Source organism: Lycorma delicatula, chromosome 2 (genome assembly GCF_047948215.1).
Source record: "Lycorma delicatula isolate Av1 chromosome 2, ASM4794821v1, whole genome shotgun sequence".
Taxonomy (NCBI): domain Eukaryota; kingdom Metazoa; phylum Arthropoda; class Insecta; order Hemiptera; family Fulgoridae; genus Lycorma; species Lycorma delicatula.
In genome coordinates this window covers 163,371,266-163,388,565 of record NC_134456.1, presented here as the reverse complement: position 1 = coordinate 163,388,565, position 17,300 = coordinate 163,371,266, and the positions used below count along the sequence as shown (strand labels likewise).

The 17,300-nt window shown below is 33.8% G+C and overlaps 1 protein-coding gene across 2 annotated transcripts in view; it reads right to left on the bottom strand.

Moving 5' to 3' along the window:
• LOC142319386 (ATPase WRNIP1-like) overlaps positions 1-16,657 on the bottom strand; it is a 56,162-nt gene extending 39,505 nt beyond the window's left edge. For both annotated transcript variants that reach the window (XM_075356616.1, XM_075356617.1), the window contains exons 1-3: positions 16,404-16,657; positions 11,117-11,299; positions 35-235 (exon numbers count right to left, since the gene is read on the bottom strand). In XM_075356616.1, coding sequence (XP_075212731.1) covers positions 35-235; positions 11,117-11,299; positions 16,404-16,604 — 585 coding nt within the window. In that variant the 5' untranslated portion in view covers positions 16,605-16,657. The remainder of the gene's footprint in view (positions 1-34; positions 236-11,116; positions 11,300-16,403) is intronic.
• Positions 16,658-17,300: the final 643 nt, after the last annotated feature.

Genomic DNA, 17,300 nt, shown 5'->3' with positions numbered 1-17,300 from the left:
AACCAATGTAAATAAATTATAATTTAAGAATTACCTGCTGCAATTTATTAAAACGATGAATTTCATCCATAAAAAGGATTGTTTTACGCTTAAATAAATTAAGTTCATTCTTGGCAACTTTTATAACCTCTTTTACTTCATTGACACCAGTCATTGTGGCAGATAGTTTAATAAATCTTGTTTGTCCTGAATCTTTACTTTGAACATTTTTACTAATAATATGTGCCAAAGTTGTCTATAAACACAAAAAAATTAATTAACAAAAAAAAGCTCATAAATATTTAATACGGAGTTAATACTTCACAATTATACTAATACTTTTTAAAAAACAAACAAACTGTTAAACAATTAAAAATCCTGAGCTTTAATTGCATATATCATGTAATAATAAAAGAACTGTTATTTGCAAATGTAAGTTTTTAAATATTAGACCAAAAAAAATCTGAAAATATTTTTCTATTGTCTCAAGAATTTCAGCTTTTATTTTGCTGAGAGCCAACAATCATTAAAAATATTGGCAAAATGCTGATCAGTGTTGTGAAACCTTTTTTTTACATTAGCAAAAATTATTATGAATAGTAAAAGTCAAACATAGAAAATCTGGTATGGCACCAAGAGAAAACTAAGTACAATAGTTTAACTTACAGGTTGGTTGGAAGGCATTAATTAGAATGATACAGCATCAAGTTAATCAGTTTCTTCTCTCAAAAAAAAAAAAACTGAGATCCAGTGAAAAAATATTGAAAATAAAAACAATGTTTTGTTTGAATTCACACAGTGTTTCCACAATTTCTCTTGCTTCTGAAAGAATTTTTGTTTTTAAATCGTTTGTTAACTGCTACTGTGTTTTATCTTAAATTTTGTTGAAATGCTGATAACGTTGAACATTGAATGCAATTTTGAAATGATATGGAACTAGGCAAAATGAGTTATGGAATGAAAGCAAGGAGGAACACAGACTACCTAACATATCACAGGCTGGACAGATAAAGATTCAGTTACATTATATATCAAGATATTTGTTAGGGGGCTACATTAATGGTGTGTATGTATAGTTGCCACCAAGTAATGGCGAACTTGGAATAGTAACGATTACTACCCAACATAAAACATGTTCCTCACTTTTAGTAATCCTCTTTACCAAATAATTGTTCTAATTTTAACAAATGAATGCAACAATTTTGAAATGAAATACAGTCGGCTAATTCTGTACTGTACATTGTAAAATGTAATAACAGATGACAAAATGTTACAAACTACTAATTACAGTAAATATTGCAATAGATGTTAATTACTATAACTTTAATTACTTACTGGGAAATGAATTATCCATTTAATTCCTCAGCTAGAATGCTCTCCTCACTGTCATCACTATCTTTAGTGTAATTATTACTGTTATCACTTTCACTATGTAAAATGACAATGAAAGATTCTGTCAGAGAATCTGTTAATGATTCTTGGCTCCAAAATTCACCATTTTTTTTAATCACTTCTTTCCAACAATTCGCCAAATTGATATCGTTTTCTGTTACTTTTGTTCAATTTAATTGGTTCATACAATTGTGGTTTGAGCATCTGAGACAAAAATGGAGTATGACGTTTCTGTAGCCGAACATTCATGTCTTGTTTCTTGCTTGACACTGGAAGTTATTCAGAAAGAGTATTAAGATATGGAGCATTGTCAATAAATACTACAGATTCAGAAGAAATTTTTCTTTAGTCAATTTCAAATAATTTTTAGTATTCATGCTATCATGGTAATCGCCACTTTTTCATTTGGCTGTCCAAGTTAACATTGCGATTGGAATAAAGCCTATTTCACCTCCAGTATGAATTATAATTAAATGTTCATCTTTATTTATTGATAAATAAATCTGGTACCACTGTCATCAGCCAATAATCTTGCCTTTAAATACGATGATTCATTTAAATATACAATCACCCAGTTACATTTTCTAAAATCACCGATTGCCTGCAAATATGAAATTCTTTTCTGCCTAACATCATGTTTTTCAACTAAAATTTTCCTTTCGTTTTTTGTTTTGCAGCACTTAAAACCTAATTCTTTCAAAATCCTTAAACATTTCACTGCTGTTAAAATTAATTTTAATTTCCAATTCTTTACATAGTTTGTTAACAGTTGGCAGCTCCCCTATCTTTGAGTGAAATTCATTCACAGTTTGCCCAACCACACCTTGTCAAAATCATCTAATCTGGTAAATGGTTTAGAACGTTTCTTTTTCGTGATGATGAATGAACATTCTGGCCCCTCGGATCTAAATTCTATTTTTTCCTTTCTTCGGCTTTGAACCTGAGTCCTGGTAATAACATAGGCAGCTGCAGTTCTCTCTTCACACTTCTGTGTAGCAGTTAAATACTTGTCATTTTTAATTTTCCTACAGCTAAAGATTTTTTTCTTTATAAAATCATACATGTTGTTTACAATTTCACACATCTGTTTCAAAATTTTTTACCTTTCACAGCAAACTTATATCAGCCATAACTATTCATATGTGAATGAACTACTTTAAAAAGTATGAATCATAAACCACAGTAAAAACGTTTTACAAAATATTGTATCATACATCAATTGACTATGTAACAAAATACACAATATGTTCCTAAACAACCGTAACAAGGCGGAACCACAGAACTGAACTTTACATTCATGGAAAAGCAAAGTGAAACAAAAATAATTATTCTGTATTTGAAACATGATGTCACTTTCTTAATACTGAATAAATATTTTCTTTTAGAGTGCACAGCAATTATTTGGCAAAAGATGATATAAATTTGTGGGTTTTTCTTTCCTGAAGTTGGAAAATTAATTCAGATTATGTCTGAAATGCTTCTGTTGCCGTGAAAGAATTAGCTTCCAACTTCAGAACTACATTATTAAATAACAGTAGAGTACCATATAAAAATTTCAAAACAGATTAACTTTATAGATTTTCAAAAAAATCAATTAATAATTTTGGACATTTGTCACAAGATAAGAAATATGATTTTAGGCCATCAAAAATGGAAAGAGTTCTTTCTATTGCAGGTAACAAACTAAGGAACCTTATGCTCCTATGAGATAATACTTTTTTGTAATCTGTTTCTTCAAGTTTTAATTTTTCACACACTGCAAAAGATAGAGAGTAAAAATTTGAGCAGTTTCACCTGACATTTCATCAAAATTTAAAAGACAATTTTTACTTCACTTCTATTTGAGCTATCCATCGTTTCTGTTGTGATTTTAATGTTTTCCAAAGAACGCAACACATTATCAAATATAAATGGTAAAATAACATTAACAATAACTGCCTCGGTTTTGGTTCTAGCAGATGAAAATTTTAGGTCATATAACTTTTTAAGCAGTTTAGATGTGCAGTCTGATGTTTTGAAACTTGGTTCATGTTCAGCAGTGTGGTATGAAAATATAGCTTCTTTAGCAGCAGACTCCAGATCACTGTTATTGTTATTCCCATCTGTGGCCTTAAAAAAATTTCTTATGTTTGCTGAAGCAGTAGCATTAATACCACTCCTATGTTTAGCTGTTTTCACATGGTCTTCAATATCACCCTTTCCTTTATGTACAATAGAAAATCCTTCAGTACATAGGGTGCAATAAACACGTTAAACTTTTACTCTCATTACACAATTTCAAAAATTTGTATTCCTGTTGCAGGTTAACATTAAACACACATTTTCTTTTGTCCATTGCTAAACAATGAGACATAAAACGAATAGAGATAAAATGATCAAAAACATGTAGATGAGTTACTTCACACATGAAAACAACATAACATATTGCCTCCGTTGTGTTGCCAAATGACTAAATAAAAAGTTGTGGCGAGACCAATAGCCATGCCTCTGCCAAAATCAACATCAATACTTGTCCCAAGGTTGGCCGAGAGATGCATGGCTGTAAGAGAATGTTTAAAAACACGATGTCAAACATATAGGTCTAAAATTAAAAAAAATTCTCAAACCTCAGACAGCACTAAAAAACCAGGACTGTCAGGGCTAATCCTGGACATATGGTAAGCCTATATATAAATATAATTACTAATAGATCTACATCTATGTTTGTATTTCTGAAACTATAGAATCTTACTTTTAATGAAATCAATATCAAACAGATTATCTGAAACTATGTAAGTTACACTTGAGTAGAATTAGCAAGTTGAAAAAATTACTAGAAACTGAAAATCCAAGTGTTTGAAACTCATCAAAAAAAGTGATTGAAAACTATGTATATTAACAGTAATATATTAATCCTTAATACAGTAATTGAACCTAACTCATTAATCAACAAGTGTCCTTTTTATTCTTAGATCATCCTGCCTTTATTTTTTATTATAATTTTTACACAAAGTTGATTTCTTCAACCAGTTTTCCAGCAATGCTGGCTCTAGGTGTGTGTGTGTATAGGCAAATGCGATTACTGCTACTGGCTTGCCTGATGTAAGTGGAGTGTAAGTATAAATGTACTGATAAACATGTAGTCTGGAACAGACTAAGGTTGGCCTGACCATTCCTGAGATGGGTGGTTAATTAAAACCCAACCACCAAAGAACACTGGTATCCACAATTCAAAATTCAAATCCCTATAAAAGCAACTTTTTACAAGGACTTGAACTTTAGAACTCTCAACTGAAAATCAGCTAATTTCACAATGATGAATTTAACCACACCTGGTGGGTTAATTTATTTATGTACAGAGTACAACATGAAAATTACATAAATTTGAGATGTAGTTCATAACATTTACGAAAAGCAAAAAACTTCCTATAAACCAATATCCAAAATTGAAAGTCTCATTGCATTCCAATCCGTTTGCTTATTTTTATCACAAAAATTCATATTTCATAACACAATAGTCCTGTAAAATATATACAAATATTTAATATGCTCTTTCCTATAAAATAAATATATCTTGTCTTTTAACAATTTGAAAAATGTAACCATTTAAATTTTGAATCATTAACATTTTTGTAACCAATTTCTGATGCACATTAAAAAGTGTAAATCCACCTTACCAGCAATTAATTTTGACTTCTCAAGATCTTTCAGTCCTTAAACTATCATTAGGAGATTAAAATATCATCACAACACAAAGTTAAAGAATTGAAATATTAAGCAGTTATGACTGATAGCTAGTCATCAGTATACTGATTGAAATGTACAGCATAATCTGGAAAATAAAATAAAATCAACAGGAACAATGTTCCCCACACGGGCATCTCATTTTTTGAAACGCTGGGGTGGCGTCCCCACAGCCCAAGCTCCTGCAGCCTTTCTTCTACTACACATAGGACTGCTGGACACATTACACACTCACATGATACTCTGACAAGATTACATGTGTATCACACATGCCCTTCCCCTAGAAACTTTACACTCGGTGCTGTTGTAGCACCATCCACTCCGCAACCATAACCCAAGGTGGAAGCTATCATGCTGATGGATGGATGGCTCTATGTGAGCAAGTCTTAAACGATGCCCTCTGGGAAGAGGGGTGCACCCAGTTGTATTTAGCCCTTACCCCGGTACGCATGCGCTCTGCCACTGCAACTTTCGCCGATTCTCGTGGAGTAAAGATGGAGGATTCAATACAAAAAACTGCAGTGGTTGGGGTGGTCCACTTGAAAAAAACACCACCCAGGATGGTGGTGTGGAGAAAGAAGCCAGGAGGGCGGAGAATGGGTGTCGGGGAAGCTTGGCACTCAGGATCTCAAGTAACTTCTACGGAAATGTTAGCATTTCTCTGCAGCAGAGAGAGGGAGATGTAGCCTCTCGGCAGGCATGCTTACAGTTGATGACTTACGTGGTGAGATACAGATGATGAGGGATACAGCTATTAAGATTCCTTGAGGTCTGTAACAGAAGTGGTTTTGCATCCTCGACAGTTGTGAGGGAGGTTTCAGATTCCTCGACCCTGACAGATGACTCTGCTTGGATCGTTGTGCCTTACGTATGGCTGGTGTGATGGTGCATGGTGATCCCATTCCGGTGGTGCATTGGAGCAGGTGCTTGAGTTTCGATGGCCTATTTACCAGAGTGGAGGTGATATCTCATACCCTGGATCCAAGTTCAGACTGTGCCCGGGTTTTCTTGTTGCCGAGGGGTCATTGGTGGGAGAGCCGCTGGTCCGATTGCTTTGGAGATCTCTCCGGAGATCTACGAGTGACTGATCCTGAGTGGTACTCTTTTCCATAGTGCTCACTATTTGTTGGAGATTGTTTATCCTGAAGATGACGATAGTGATCGGAAAACCTTGTTAATGATTATGCAGTATGAGATCGATGAGATGCTTATGACTTTAGATTGTACACTTGTTGGGGTTGTGTGTAGGAGTTGCGGCCCTTACGAATTCTTTACATTCGAAAATGACGGCTTTGGAGCCACAGAATGAAAATGTTTGGAGATTGTGGCTAGGAGGGATATGAACCTGGATGAGAAATGTGCCCTCCATCTCGTTGGTGGCAAACCGGGAAAACGGATGCCATGTGGTTCGACTTCATCGATGTTATCTGTGAGTAAGGAATCTGATCTGTTCCGCCAGGTTAGGGGAGGCCTTGGCACGGGCCTGGTTGCACATATTCTTTCAGTGAAAAAGGGTAAGTCAGAAGCCTTGAAACTTTCGAGTGGTTGACTCACCAGTGGTTAAGGATGATCTAAGGAAGAGGTTGGGTACCACTGTGGAAGACACAGATGTGCAGTAGAGATCTTACAGGGGTAGGATGCGAGACTTTCATATAAAACACTAAGATGCTGATGCCGCGCCTGATGTGGTGATTGCAGCTCTGAAAGATGTGGTTGGGACATCGGTCCCTGTTAGAGTCGCTACTATGAGGCCATCTGTTGGTGCCACGCAGAGGGCGACGGTCTGCTGCCGGACTCTCCGAGGATAAAAGTGGGGTGGCATTTCTGCCGCTTGGAGGCGCACCCTCCGGACAAACGATGCTTTTGATGTTGGAGCATTGGTCACCTCGCTCGGAACTCCAAGGGGCCGAACCGATCAAGTCAGTCTGTGCTATAACTGTGGTGGGGCAGGACACCAGATGGCGGGATGTGTTGGGTGGTAGAAATGTTTGGTATGTGTGCAATTTGCCCACAGGACTGGTGACCATGAATGTCACACGCCTAAGGATGTACAGGGTGCTACTGCTGGGAAGAGGATTCAGGGGCGTGCCTCAAGTGATGGTGAAGGCTTGTGACATTGGACAGGTATGTCTTAGGCTTGGCTCCTGGTGTGGGCATGGGAACAGCAACACCGGGCCTTGGCTACCCCGCCTGTGGACTTGCCCGGTGAAAGAATGATTTAAAAGATCCGAACCGGTGGGAGAGCCTTGCGGTCTGCCCACTGGAGTGGAAATGCAGAAAAAATCCAAACCAGTGGGGGGTTCTTGCAGGAGTTCCCCCCATTAGAGTGGACACAGTTTGAAAAGACCTGAACTGTTGGGGTTCTCCAGTCATGGGGGCTCCATTATAGTGGACTCTTAATATAAAGAGTTGGATAAAAGATCCAGAACCGGTGGACCAACCTGCCATGCTGGACTTATAGCTAGTAGGCGGGGAGGCCTGTTTGAGTCAGACGGACACTCCATGGATGAGTTATTGTTGCTTGGGTGTGGAACCGCTCCAGGGAGGCATAGAAAGAAGAAAAAAAAAAAACACAGGAACAATGTTGTAAGAATATTTTATTTGAATTATTTACTTCTTTATATATTTAGGGTGTGTTTAAACAATTATCATCTTTACAAAATTTTTGCTCATTAATTAGATATTTATGTTTACTGTAAATGTGATATTTTTCTAAATTAGGTGGGTTATAATAATTATAAGATATGTCTAAAATTTTCATAAAACAATTTGGGCTGTATGTATGACCATTATCTACATTTAGCAAAGTTAGAATTGTTTTATTGTTTTTTATACTATCCATGTGCTCTTTTTTGCACTATAGAGAATTTACGATTGGTCATACCAACAATCTTCACAACCCAAACTGTTTATCAAGATTAGTATCATCATTATTATGATAGCTTATTATAATTATTATTAATATATTTGATTAATTTATTACTTATAGTAAATGTTATGTTAATTCTTTTATACAACTTTTTAATTCATAGACTAAATGGAGCGTATTCAGTTTTTATATATATTTTTTCCTTTTCATCTGATAATAATTTTATATTGTTATTCATATTAATTTTATTGCATAATTTGTTTATAATATTAATATTATAAGCATTAGTAATAGCAATGTTTTTAATTATTTCTATTTCTTTGTTTAAAGAAACTTTTATCATGTTTGAGATAATGTACGGATCTATATAAAAGTTCATTAAATCAGCCATCTTTTGAGCCCATGGATGAAATGAATTGAAGTTACTTATTCTACCATTTGAAGAAGGTTTACGATATATATCTAATTTTATTTTATTTATTTTATTGTTTTATATATTTATTTTTATATCTACAAAATTTAAACAATTGTCATTTTCTATTTCCAAGATAAATTTTATGTGTTTCTCAACTTTATTTAATATTGCATCTGATTCATTTTGAATATCTTCATTATATATATGACTATGGTGTCAGCAACATAATTTTTGTTTAACATAATATCAAGTTGAGTGAGGATTTTTTTAATATCAGTATCTTATAAAAATTGTAGGTATATTTCTGTCATAATTCCTGATAACGGTTCACCCATTGCCAAACTGATTGGTAGTTTATAACATTGGTTATTACAAGTAAAACAGTATAATCACAACATAATTTTATCAACTCAATCATTTACATAATGTATATTTAAATCTTTATTGTTTTTTAATGATTGTTAAAGTCTTATTTATGTCAATATTAGTACATTTATGTACTATATGAGTACATATCACAAATTTCTTAAGATATACATTTTGAATTATTATTTATATTAATTTTATGTAAAAGATCTATAATATTATAACCATTTTTTAAAGTGTACGTATTGTTTAATTAAATTTTTTAATGTGTTTACTAAAAATTTGCTTAAGAAATATGTTGGTGAACGAGTAAAATCAGTTAATGGTCTTATTGGTGCATTAATTTTAGGTAAAGCTTTCATGTATGGTGCATATATATTAATATTTTTTTAAATTTATTTTTATTATATTATCCGGTATAAAAATGCATATAATGTGATAAATAAACATGTGTATATGACTACAGAACATGAGAAAATTTGAAGAGTTTGGTGAATCATCCATCATACTCTTGTTGTATTACCAACAAACTGGTAACCAAAAATTATGTATTTATTTCAGAACCGGGTTTATATCAATTGATGGGATATTTAGAGAGAAGAAATGAAATAATTTATGAAATGGATATTCCCTCAATGCAAAGTGAAGGAGCCTATATTACATAATGACTACCACATCCAGAGACCAAGTACAAAAGTTACTGATAGCTTTTTACTTACTGAACTCAACACCAGAAAAGATGAGCATATAGAATCTTTAATGAAAAATTATATTTCTTTAAATATTCACATGTGTTGCAACTGAGAGGTAACATGAATCAAATTTGTGAAAAAGCCATCAGAATGGAAAGTAAAATTGCCAAGATGACCAAGCATGTATTCAGTTTATTCAAAGGAAGACATCAGGGGAATGATAGCATTATAGTTGTAGTGTCAAAAAAGAAACATGAAAAGGGTGATGCCAACTTTTGACATGGATGAATTAAAAACAGTGTTGTACTGAAAGAATGTTTCAAATTTGATGAATATCTTACAAAAAAGTAAAGAGATCTTGAAATGCAAAAACATAATGTCATCTTGGGACAATAATAAAACTAAAAACCAAGTCATCTATTTTCATATATTACATGAAAATTATTATTTTCATATCTAACATATATTAGATGATTAACTGGATGAAGACTGTGCACTAACCAAAGCAGTTACACTGATTTCTAACACCAAACAATACTGTAACAGGACAAGTACAACTGACCAGGGTAACAGTTTTCTTCCAATTAAGAAGAAAGAAAGACAAAATAATAATGAAAAGAATCCAGAAGGAACTAAAAGAGATTTTTTCCAAGACTAACAGATCTGTTTAATAATCTGTTCTTTGTAATACAGACAATGGAATCTCAAAAAGCTGTTGCTCGACCAGAAGGGTAACCAGTCCAGAGTATGAATTTATAGGAAAATATAAGGGCACGGATGATTAAAATTATTATGTTTCAACAGATAAGGATGAGGCAGGTAATGGTTCTGCATGCCAGGGGATATAAATATTGTCAGGAACCAATGAAGAGAGTCAGTACTTCTGAGAGGTCATGTTTGGCAGAGTTGTGATAACAAGCAATGACGGAGTAGTTTCACAAGCCTGAGTTCGGCATGGTTGTGGTGATGGCAATAACAGTAAGCATTTGGTAATGATGAGTGAAGAGTATGTCACAAGCATTCCCTTGTGGACAGTGGGTGAAAGCAGGAAGTTGTTCGAGTGAGTTATTGGTAAACAGTAGTGAAAGTGACAGTATTATACTCATTTGTAAATTGTAGGGTAGTTCTATTGGAGACAGTAAAAATAATAATACTTACAGAAATTGAATTATATGAACTTTAGACTTTTCTAACATTATTTTACTGTTAATGGAATGTTCCAAGGAGCTACAACTAGAACTGAATATGTAAGATGTTTTTGTTCTAATGCCCAACAATCTAATACTCTTTGGACAAATTTTGTAGAACTAGAAAATTAAGAAACTCATAGCTCAGTTGGCATCAAATCTTTCCTAATAAAAGGGAATTCTTTCATATAATACCGAGTTTAAAACTATTTAACTTCATATTTAATGAGTTACTGTACTCTTATGATAATCTATAAAAGTGGTAGCATCTCGGCCTTTCACCTGGAGGTCCTGAGTTCCAATTCCGGTCAGGCATGGCTTATGACATTTTTCACAAACGCTAAAAAACACTCATCTCATCCTCTGTGGAAAGAATTGCTTGACTGCAGACCTGAAAGTTAAAAAAAAAAAAAAAAAAAAAAAAAAAAAAATCTATAAAAGAATGAAAATGAATATCCTATAGCATATGTTACAATTTTATATTTCAACTTACTTTTCCACAGCCTGGTGGACCCCATAAAATCATGCTTGGCACTTCTTGTTTCTCTAAAAGTGATCGTAAAATCTTATTTTGACCAAGTACATGATCCTGGCCAATATAACCATCTAAAGAAGATGGTCTCATCTGTTCAGCAAGAGGAACTGAATTATCCATAATAACTGATTTATTGGCATCCTGGGAAAAAATTTTATTGTGAATTAACAAGTAAAAAATGCAAACATTTACAAACTAATATTTAACCCTAATGCGGTGAAGTCAATACTGAATGACATGAGTGCACGTGTAAAATATTGGTTTATATGTCTGTATAATAATGATTTCACATATTTAGCAGCAACGGGCTTTTATTTTAAATATTTAAAAAACCAGTTTAAAATTATACATATAAGTAATTAATATGATTGGTTGCATTATTTTGTTGGCATCATTTCACTTTATTACTAGATGGTAAATTATTACAAATGTTAATGAATAAATTGAAAAAATGTCCAAAATTTTGATGTTACAAACAAATTTGTAATAAAATATAGATATAATAAAAAAATTACATTGTAAACATAAAAAAGTGTTTTACTTTAAAATTCAAATGAGAAACTTACAATATTTCTACAACTTACTAATTCATACAGTTTTCACTCTGACATAATATTTATTGGTTATTAATTACACTGGTCAACATGATTTTTGCTCATGAGTACCAATAGGTGTACTTAATGCAGTTTTTTTATCCTGCTTTCAAATATGTATTTGGAATTTCTTCATAACCCACAGATTTTCTGTTATTTTAATTTTTTAAATATTTTAAAAAGTTTTTTGTCCATTGTAAAGTAAAAGCTCCTAGAGCATTGTAAATATGATGGAACCAAATGAGCTAACACAAAGGGTAGCATTGCTACTGTTGTGCAGGTTCAGATGTGTATACGACATACAAACGTGATCTACTGTAGCACACATTAATCAGAACAATGCCAGCTGTGAGATAGTAGTGAACCAGTAACACATCATTGTACATTACATTGTGCATTACATATTTACAACTTTATTTCTTTTTAATTAGTCATTAGTTTCAAAATGCTTACAGTTTGTTTAAATCATCCTAACAATATTTGTTATGTATGTGGTGAAGTGACGCTCAAGTCCTAAATGTGAAACCTTACTCTGTTAGTAAAAAACTGTTATGAACTTTATTTTGGTTGTAAATTCGAAGACCAAACAAGAGCCTGGGCCCCACATATCTGCTGTTTATAGTGTTGTAGACTTCTCACTGTATGAGATATGGGCATATGTTCTGAGATATAAAAGGTATATGGGAATACTTGCTGCACTGCATAGGAGATGCTGCCCCTGGATTTTGGCAGCTTATCGTAAGATCTCAAGAGAGGCTGCATAGGTGCTGGCAGGTGTTATGCCAATTGACCTGCTAAAATTACTCATAGAAGGAAGCGTAGAGAATTAAGGATGCTTCCTTCTTTGGAGAAGAAGAGATTGATTGTGGCCAATTTACAAGAGTAGATGAATACTTGGCAAGAACAGTGGGATGCAGGAGAGAAAGGTTGGTGGACTTACCATCTGATTGGGAATGTAAGTAGTTGATGCAGTAGGATTCATGGATCAATTGATTATAGTCACATACACAATTCCTGGCCGCGCATAGTGTTTACAGGTTGTATCTTTTTAGGTTCACTCGACCATTTAGGTTCTTGTGGAGGAAACTCTGTACATGTATTCTGTTGTACGAGGTTCCAGGATGCGCATGCTGGATGACCTGGGTCAGGTGCACATATTTAGATCTGAGGATTTTCAGCAGATAATGCTTCAAGGTGTGAGGCAGTGGATTATTATTGCAAATTATAATAGAACAGTTTTAGAACTTAGAAACACAGAAAAAACTTAGGAGACGGTGAGCACTGGCATGGCCTGCAAGGGAAAGAGATGTCAGAGGGTGCTGATTTGGACAGGTCTGCAGCTGAGTGTCTTGGGGGCCCTCTCGAGCATTAGGGGAGGGGGTCACTTTGGTGTGGTGAGGTCATGGACACTCTGGTTCTGGTGCCTGAGGGCGTTGCTCATGTTTTTAGTGATTATGGCTGACAATTGTGTGGATAAGTAGTTGAGTTGTATGTGTGTTAGATGGTGGGTGTGAGTTTGTGTACTCTGGGTGAGATTGTGGAAATTTAATTAACTGTTGAGTGTGCTTTGGTGGATAAGTTATGTCCTTTGGCCATATCTTCATGATTGTAGTGCGCATGTCTTGTCTTGATTGTAAGAATGTATAAATGTGTGTGGTACGTCTTAGTACCTGCAAGGTGTGCTATGTTCCTGTTTTCCTCCTTTAGGTATTTGTGGTGTGCATGTAGTGGTTTGGTATGGATGATGTTTGCTTGTGGAGAGGAGACCAAATGTATGTGTGAGTGTTTACCCCCTCTTAAAGTAATGCTTTATTAGCGGTTTCCCAGGAGGTGGGGTCGCCAAGGGTGTTGGTTTAGTTGGTAGTGCGTAGCAATACATATGCACTTTCTGTAACAGCTTGTGGAACCTGTTAGTGAGTCCAAAACTGCTTTGGCAGTGGTAAATGGGGTTCCTCCACCTCTACAAAAAAGAGGGGAAAAAAAGGCTTCTCAATGCATGGAAAAATAGCACACACACACACACCATTTGCTATCCCTATGATTTTTGGAACCCAAAAATCACTCTTCTGGCTGTTATTTCTGCTTAACAAACATTAGATTACATCAAAATCAAAACATATATTGGTGTACCCTACCTTGCAATTTACAATGAGATTTCCACACTGTGAAGAATTGCCCATACCAATGCATGTACCAAAGAATATGTGACATTAGATGAAGAGAGCTCAGAGTTTGATGGAAGTAGGGAAGAAAAAGAAACAGATTCTGGTGATACAACTTTTGAATAAAGCAGTTCATTTGAGCCTCATTTACCAATTCAAGAAAATCTTAACGATCTCATACGAGATTTAAAGTTATAAAAAAAAACAGTCTGATGCTTGCTTCCTGGCTAAAAAAATGGAATCTTCGTCAAAAGAATACAAAGATGTGTACTTATTGTAATCATCATTCTGAATTTAAAGACTATTTTTTTAAAGAAAATGGTTTAGCGTTTTGTAATGACATTTCTTCTCTTATGGACACACTTTGTAATGAACACATCCCAACAGAATAGCGCTTGTTCATTGATTCCTCTAAAGTTAGTTTAAAGGCGGTGCTTCTGCATAATGGCATTAAATTCCCATCAGTATCTATGGCTCACTCTGTTAGTATGAAAAAAACATATGAAAACTTTAAATTTTTATTGCAAAGCTTCAATATGCAGTGTATGAATGGAATATTTGTGGTGATTTGAAGGCAATTGCACTTATTCTTGGTCTGCAGCTTGGTTACGCAAAGTACTATTGTTTTTTGTGTGAATGCAATAGTAGGGACAGAGAAAACCCCAACTTCATTATAAAAAAAATTGCCTAAATGTGAATCACTCATTCCTGAATAGAAAAATGTGAAACATGCCCCATTGTATAATCCTAAAAATGTGTATCTACCTCTGTTATATATCAAACTAGGATTAATGAAGAATTTTGTCAAGGCCATGAACAATACTCCTGGTTTCATGTAGTTATAACAGAAATCTCCTAAAATTGGTGATGCAAAAATTAAAGAAGTAATATTTGTGGGTCCACAAATACGATCACTAATGCATGATGAAAAGTTCGAGAAACTACTGAATCTATTGGAGAAAGCAGCTTGGCAAGCAATCAAAAATGTTACTCATTTTCCCAAAATGTCTGCTGGGAAATTGAAAGGTGGAAAATTACCATAATATTGTCAATGATCTTATAAAAATTTGGGTTGCAATATGTCCTTAAAAGTACACTTCCTGTACTCACACCTAGATTTCTTCTCGGAAAATCTTGGGGCAGTGAGCGATGAGCACAAGAAACACTTTCATCAGAAGATGTCAGCTATGGAAAAGAGATATCAAGGCAAGTGGAAAAATAATACGCTAGCCGATTACTTTTGGACCATTAAGAGGGATGCTTAACAGGCAAAATATAGCAGAAAATCGTCATTTCTTACTTTCTAGGCAAGTCAAATGTTTGAATATTGTGTAGTTTTATTATTCAGAAAGTATTAATGTTGAAAAAATAAACGCCTGTCTCTTGGAAATCTTGCGTAATGGGGAAAACCGATATCATATTTGAATTCAGGAGACAAAATACTATCAGAATCACATATTTTTCTTCCACAGACAAAAAAACTCTTTTTTGTTCCCTGGTGCTACTGGAAGTTATTTAATATGCACTAGTTAAGTATTTTTTGAATAACCAAATCCCTTGTATTACTCAAAGGCCACTGGGTTTTGACTTACCACGTAAGACATGGTCAATGCTTAACAGAATATGTACTCAGCATGGTAGGTGTGCCTATTTCCTGTATAAATGGGGTAAAACACTGACGCCCCTTTGTGAGTGTGGTGAAAATCAAACTGTCAGACATATCACAGAAGTTTGCCCTAGGACAGCTTATGAAGGGAATCCTGAAGATTTCCAGATGGCGACTCCAGAATCAGTAGCATATATTAGTTTGTTAAATCTTTGTTTGTAATTTTGACTAATTGGTGTAATGTTTTGATGCCATATGTTAAACAAATAAATGAATAATGTAATTTTATAATTATAATACTGCATACTGCTTGGCATTTTCATTTACTATGACTACCATAAAAATAGGTTAATCATACTGATGATACTAAAAATTGTACTCAATTTTGTGGTAAACTGAATGGATTAAATTCTAGAATCAAACTTATCAGTTGTCTTAACCACATTGTCTTTTGGCAAAAATTTTGTTAAAAATCAAACTGCAAAGTGTTGCTTTGAAATTTACATATGTGATAATGTTTCCTAACAAAATATATTGTTTTATCTTCCGATTTCTATCTAGGTCTAGAATAGCAAAACAGAACTAAGTTAGATAAAACATTTGCTACCCAATAAGGAAAATGTGTGGCCAAAGAGAAGTTATCAGTCAATCAAAGCGTTAATCAAACGAATCACATTCTTTTTTATCAAATGAATACAATTTAAAACAAAATTTAAGAAAGCGACATACACCTTGGATCAAAAACTTACTAAACACATTCAACCCAATGGTAAATGTGTTCGAATTACAATATTTTCATGCTTGCAGAGACTATATTCATACAATTTTCAAAAAGTGAATCCAAATGCTACAATATAACTCCTAATTGCAACTGAAGGCATTACTTTGTTGGGTGGCTGCATCAGATCATTTTTCAATTTCTTTGGTCGAGTTTCCACACTGCTGCTTGCGTTACTTTCACACGATCGTTTTGAATTTGAACTGAAAAATAAACATTTATTTACATGCGCTTCTATTTCAGGAAACTGAAATCTTTTAAAGCACACAGGACACACCGTTAGTGTGTCGTTAATCTCAGACATCATTAAGCACAAACACTTAAGTATTACAAGGCTATAACCTCAAATCGCAGCACAATTTTTCGTACCGCTTTAAAGAGGAGCAGTACGACAACTTCAAAAATTAAATTTCACTTTTCGAGAAATATTTGTATTACTTGAAAAATAGATAAATTATTTAAATTCACATTAAAACATCATGAGTAAGTATGAATATATATATATAATTCTGTTAATTTAACATATATATGTACATAAGAAAAAATATATAACAGAGAACTGGCTTTATTTAAAAGTATATTATAGACAATGTTTTGTTTAACCTTCACCTATATTTTTAACTTTTCTACAAACATTTTTATCGGGTTTAAATATAACATGTCGATTAAAATTAATTGCGTGTCTTGACATTTTCATTGTTTTATTTTACATTTTCTAATTTATCTTAACCGCTATCTGTTAATTGTGCGAACTGAAATCTGAAGATAACAGAAGTGCAAGTGAAACGATGACGTTCACGCTCTTGACTACGTTCCAACATTTAAATTTAACCAAACACTACCAATTTACATGCGGATCGTAAATGTGTATCCCATTTTAAAAGAGAAATAAAATTTCAAAAAATCTAGATATTTTTGTTGACTTGAAAAACGGAAGCAGAATTCCTCCTAAAAACTAAAACTTGATTTAAAGTTGAAAGTTTCAAGTTAACTTTGTAGATAT